The 6417-nt window shown below is 44.4% G+C and overlaps 1 protein-coding gene across 1 annotated transcript in view; it reads left to right on the top strand.

The window, feature by feature from the left end:
• Nucleotides 1-6417, top strand: part of LOC106532596 (X-ray repair cross-complementing protein 5) — a 46621-nt gene that overhangs the window by 21469 nt on the left and 18735 nt on the right. The window contains exons 6-7 of the mRNA XM_014028701.1: nt 4265-4365; nt 4465-4581. Of these exons, the coding sequence (XP_013884155.1) occupies nt 4265-4365; nt 4465-4581 (218 nt within the window). The remainder of the gene's footprint in view (nt 1-4264; nt 4366-4464; nt 4582-6417) is intronic.

Raw genomic sequence — 6417 nt, 5'->3', positions numbered from 1 at the left:
CTACCGTTATGAAAACAGTTGCTTTTTCATAGATCTATATGTTTTTTCATGACTTGCCAGACTCGTTTTGACTCGTCAGAGCAAAACAAATAAGTCATCAAACCGGGCCGGCCCGATTGGAACCTCGCCTGGCCAGGTTCCAGAACTCGGGCTGGATACGGCCCTACTATGCTTACGCAAAACCGCCGAACCCGGCTTAGAAGTCGGGCTGGGCCGGGCCTGCAGTGCGTAAACGCCTTCTTAGGCTGAGCCCGGCCACCCTACGAATGAAGCTCGTTTCGGCCGCTTGTATGTGGGATCTCGTTCTTTCGGTCCTGATCCACACCTCATGACCATAGATGAGGGTTGGAACGAAGTCAGACCAGTAAATCCAGAGCTTCGCCTTTCGACTCAGCTCTTTCTTCACCACGACTGACCAAAGCAACGCCCTCATTACTGAGGACAAGGCCCCAATCTGTCGATCCACCTCCTGCTCCATCCTACCATCACTCATGAAGAAGACAACCAGATACTTAAACTCTTCCGCTTGAGGCGGAGACTCTCCCCTAACCTGGAGGGGGCATGCCACCCTTTTCAAGTTGAGAACCATGGTCTCTAACTTAGTGGAACTGACTTTCATCCCAGCCGCTTCACRCTCGGCTGTGAACCGCCCCTGTGCACGCTTAAGTTCTTGGACTGAAGACGCCAACAGAACCACATCATCTGCATTCAGTAGAGACTAGACCCTTTGGTTCCCAAACCAGACACCCTCCTCTCCACGACTGCACCTTGAGATCCTGTCCATAAACACTACAAACAGGATTGAAGGGACAGCTCTGATGGAGTCCAGCACGCACTGCGAACAAGCTCAACTTTGTGCCGAGAATGCGAACGCAGCTCCTGTATTGGTTATATAGGAACTGGATCGCTCTTAGCAACCCAGACACCCAATACTCCCGCAGCACCCCCCACAGAATGCCTCAAGGAACACGGTCATAAGCCTTCTCCAAGTCCACAAAACACATGTAGACTGGAGAGACCCCTAAACAACTCCGCAAGGATAAAGGCCTGGTCCACTGTTCCACGCCCAGGATGAAAGCCACACTGCTTCTCCTGAATCCGAGGTTCAACAATTGATCRTAGCCTCCCTTCCAACACCCTGGAGTAAACTTTCCCAGGGAGGGCGAGAAGTGTGTTTCCACGATACTTAGAACACACTCTCTGGTCTCCCTTTTTAAAAATGAGAACCACCAGCCCGGTCTGCCACTCCACAAGAGTTGTCCCAGTCCTTCATGTGATGTTGAAAAGACGTGTCAACCATGACAGCCCCACAACATCCACAGCCTTCAGCATCTTGGGGAAAATCTCATCCACCCCTGGCGCCCTGCCATCAAGGAGTTTTTTGACCTCTGCCATGGTAATGGACTTGCCTTCCCCCAATTCTTCAGACTCTGCCTTCTCAAAGGTGGACATGAAGGGTGGATTCAGGAGATCCTTAAAGTGTTCCTTCCACCACCCAACGATATCCTCAGTCCTGATCAGCAGTTCCCCACCCAAACCAAGTACAGCCTGGGACAGGGAACGCTTTCCTTTTCTGAGTCGCTGAACTGTTTGCCAGAACTAGGGATGGGTACCGAATTTAATATATTTTTTTAAGTACTGACCGAATTCTGTCGGTACTACCAAGAACCTATTCACGTAACATCAAACGGTACCATGTTTCGGTACCTAAACTCATCATTGTGACCGTATTGGCGTAAGAGTGGTGAGTTTTCCATGCTTGTCCTAAATGCAGCATTGGGCAAGAGCGTAGTGATGTCAGCAGCCGCTGGTTCACTAAACAGAGTTCAGTCTGAACGTAGCTTGAAAGCGAAGCGAGCCTCGCAGCTCCTGGAGTAAAACTCACTGAACAGACCGCCTCTGAATTATCTGGTGGATTAATTATCTTGTGAGCACAATGTTCGCTTGCTCAAAGTAAATAAAGTACCACCACTTTCTTTATTTCATCCACCATTAAACAGAGACCGGCAGAGGAAAACAACAAGAGGAGCTTCCTGACATCCCGAACGCGTCTGACCTGAAAGAGCACAAGCAGCCGGCTTTAAAGCGTTGGGCACGTTTTGGATGCTCAAAACGTAGCTTGAGTGCCTTTTATTTATTTTAACTCAATCCTCTTTTGCTAATTTGATTTAAACTTATTTGCCTTCCATGGATCTCCATCACACGATTTTTCTAGTGGGGAAATGACATCAATAGTGGAGCTGGATTTTAATTTGTGCAATAAGAAAAAACAGTCTTGTTGTTTTCAAGAGTTTGCACTTTAAAGAAATTAGTTACACAACTGATGTTACAATACAAAGAGTTGGATGTTGTCTTGATATTTGTTAATTTTATACATTGAGAAACAGATAAAATAAAAATAAATAAAAGTTTATTATTAAAACACACACACAAAGTACCGAAAATTGGTATTGTTAAGTACCAATTCCCAGGTACCGGATTGGTACAGAATCGATTCAAATGTCAAAGTTACCCATCCCTAGCCAGAACCTCCTCAAGGCCAATCGAAAATCCTTCTTTATGGCCTCCCCAAGTTYCTCCCATGCCCAAGTTTTTGCATCTGCAACCACCAAAGCTGCAATCCTCTTTGCCACCTTGTACCTATCAGTTGCTTCAGGAGTCTTACGGGAAAGCCATGTTCGGAAGGCCTCCTTCTTCAGACTGAYGGCCTCCGTCACCACTGATGTCCACCAGCGGGTCCTTTGGTTGCCATTGCGACAGGCGCCAATGACCTTCAGGCCACTGCTCCTGGACGCCGCATTTGCAATGGAGGCCCTGAACATGTCCCATTCGGATTCCATGTCCCTGACCTCCCCCAGGACATGTGAAAAACTCTCCCGGAGGTGAGAGTTGAAGATCGCACAGACAGGGGGCTCCTCCAAACGTTCCCAGTTCACCCACACTATACGTTTGGGTTTACCAGGTCTGTCGGGCAGCCTCCCCTGCCACCAGATCCAACTCACCACCAGGTGGTGATCATGACAGCACTGCCCCTCTCTTCACCAAAGTGTCCAAGACATAAGGCCGCAGGTYCAATGACACTATTACAAAAGTGATCATCAACCTTTGACCTAAGGTGGCCTGGTACCAAGAACATTTATAGACCACCCTATGCTCAAACATTGTGTTCTTTATGGACAACCCATGCTTAGCACAGGAGTCCAATAACAGAACATTGTTCAGGTTCAGGTCAGGGAGGCCGTTCCTCCCTATCACCCCTTTCCAGATAACTCCATCATTGCCCACATGGGCATAGAAGTCACCCAGTAGAACAAGGGAGTCTCCAGATGGCACCCCATCCAGGACACCATCCAAAAACTCCAAAAAGGCAGGGTAATCTGAACTGATGTTAGTGCATAAGCACAAACAACACTCAGAACCTTCCCTCCGGCAGCACGAAGCCACAGTTATAATATCCCAATTAGTAAAAGATACTGATCTAAAGAAGCCGTTGGAAAGGAAAAACTCCCTTTCAACAAGAAGAAACCCCCAGCAGAACCGGAACCAAGCTCAGGATGGGCAACCATTTTCCTCGACTAGCTGGGGTCACTGAGGACAGGAAAGAAACAAACATAAAATGATTGGTCCAGGTGTCATTTCTCTGGGAAGAAAGACAAAGAAAATGCTAATGATAGAAATAATGATAAATTCTAACTTAAAGAGTAGAACGAGTAAAGACAGCAGCAGAAAGAGGAAATGTCAGTTTGTCCTCCAGAATTCTAAGCTTTTATAACTAAGAAATAACTGAGGAAACCTAAGTCTAACTATAGGATTTATCAAAAAGGAAAGTCTTCAGTCTAATCTTAAAAGTAGACAGAGTGTCAGCCTCATGGACAGAAACTGGAAGTTGGTTCCACAAGAGAGGAGCTTGATAACTGAAAGCTCTGCCTCCCATTCTACTTTTAGAAACTCCAGGAACCACAAGTAARCCTGCAGTCTGAGAGTGAAGTGCTCTGTTAGGAAAGTATGGAACAATAAGATGTTTAATATATGGTGGAGCTTGGTTGTTAAGAGCTTTTTATGTTAGGAGTAATATTTTAAATTCTATTCTGAATTTGACAGGGAGCCAGTGGAGAGAAGCTAAAACTGGAGAAATATGATCTCTCCTTCCAACTCTCATTAAAACTCTAGCAGCAGCATTTTGGATCAACTGAAGCCTTCTTAAAGAGGATTTTGAGATATACATACAATATCATTTGTCTCTCTTGTGTTTAATGTAATGCAGGAGTGATGCTTTTGAGAACCCAGCTCGCCAGCAGCATTACAGGAACCTGGAGGCCTTGGCTTTGGACATGAAGGCTCCAGAGGACATTGAGGATCTTATTAGTAAGACGAAAACAGATCCTGTTATCTTTTTGGCTCCTGCAGTTTGTGTTCAAATCTTCAGTTCACACTTGTTCATTTCTGTTCCTTTCTTTGTCTCAGTGCCAAAGGTGGAGCAGATTGACCACTGTCTCGGTCCTTTGGTCCAAGACTTCAAAGATATGGTTTACCCCCCCGATTACAACCCAGAGACCAAAACGGCTCCTAAACACAAAACGGGTGAGATTCTGAGTTTTCAGTAGTTCAGTATAGTTACTGGTTACTTTGTATTCATTCTGTAGCGAGAACAAGGGGAGAAGCAGTAAGAGTTGAGGGAAATTCCTAATCAATAAATGGATGTCTGAATAATATTGCAGAAAACAAGTTGATTCTCCTTCTAAAACCTTATTCTTGTCTCTGACTCCAATCAGTTCCACAGCACTTTACACAGTCAGGCTTCAGCAGCAGTCAGAAGGCCTTGGRCTTATCAGGAAAGCAAAACAGTCCTCTAATAGCTGCTCTACGACTGCAAACTCAATAACTAACAAAAAAAAACTCTTCTTATATAATGATGAATCAACCTTTTAAATGTATGTCTGATTTCCTGGTTCACCCCTGGAGGTGGGACCTTGTTAGACATTAGAACGTAACTAACTTTGTTATGAAGACAGAAAGGTCTCATGATAAGACACACAAACTGTTTAATCTTTAACCCCAAGTATAAAAAATACAAGACTGGTTCTAACATTCAATCAGTTACAAAATTTCCTTCAACTCCCTCTCTTTGACATACATAAACTAAGTCAAATAAAAACCCATAAGGAAATTATATGAAAACTTTGTCACCCTTGTTTCGTGTTTTCTGACCAGATATCTTTTTTTCTCCACCCAAATGTCCTGTAGGTATGTGCGATGTTGCAAGTGCTCCCTTGCTTGTATCACAGGGTCCTCAATCCAGTCTGCGTACTGGTTTACTCTTTCCTTGGGAGTAGATTTTACATCCTCATTCTTAGTTGATGGTTTGAGTTCGTCTGGTGGAGGAGAAAAAGTGTTYAGTTGCTCTTCAGTTGTAGGTTGGGGGAACCCTGTTTCTGGTTCCTTTGTTTGTGAGGCTAAATCCAGTTCTTTCAGTTCAGCAGACTGAAGTAACTCTTCTCTCCGTGGTTCTGATTCTGCAGCAGTCTCATCATCCACTTGTACGTGGTTTTCCATCGATGTCTCAGCTCCAACTCGATCCAAAGTCAGTCCATCTGACCTGAACAGATGTTCTCTCTCCCAGAAAAGGTTGACGTCCATGAATCCCACGGAGTGGTCAGCACAGAACTCTTTCAAAAAGCGATTAAGAGCAAACAGTCAACTACATTTTTTATCAACACCTCTTGCCTTAGGTGTAGGGCCACTGATGAAAATCCCCATGTTGAGATTCTGAATTGCATTCAACAACTGAATGAAATCCTCTTTGAAAATTTTTGACTGTTAGTTCATAACTTCACTTCCTRTATGAATGATGAGCATCTTCTGAGCTGGAAACTCAGCTGCGATTTCCAAAATCTTCTTTGCGAGGTCAGACACTTTATGAGCAAAACTCAGAACTTTTACTTTATACTTATTCCAAAAGCCTCTGATCTCATTCATCGTTTTATCTGTGATGATCAGCATTTCTTGATTCTTGAAAGTCTCTCTTTGGACTTGAACTGAACCTGGTTTCAGGTCCCTCTCTGAGATCAGAAAATGAACCTTGTTCTGACTAGGGCTGGGCCACATCATATCATTCACAATAATATCGGTAAAAAAAAATCTTGCCCGGGAAAATAAATTATATCATGTGTATATGTTGTCTACGTGTATGATTGGCAGATTGACAATGAACGCAACTTCACGCTCTTGGGGATTGACGTGAATTGGAATCGCGCTACCGAGAGAGTAAGCTAAATAAGCTTGGATTGGCATTACTTTTTCGTTAGTAGCGGAACCTACGATGTCGTTTACCATGTCTAAACAGACGAGATATGGTGGAATTCTGCCACTGGCCAGAGAATCAATAGACAAACTGATATCCCTAAGCATGCCAGAAAA

The sequence above is a fragment of the Austrofundulus limnaeus genome, unplaced genomic scaffold (genome assembly GCF_001266775.1).
Source record: "Austrofundulus limnaeus strain Quisiro unplaced genomic scaffold, Austrofundulus_limnaeus-1.0 Scaffold798, whole genome shotgun sequence".
NCBI lineage: Eukaryota > Metazoa > Chordata > Actinopteri > Cyprinodontiformes > Rivulidae > Austrofundulus > Austrofundulus limnaeus.
The sequence above is the reverse complement of the archived record's forward strand: the minus strand, read 5'-3'. Positions and strand labels throughout refer to the sequence as shown.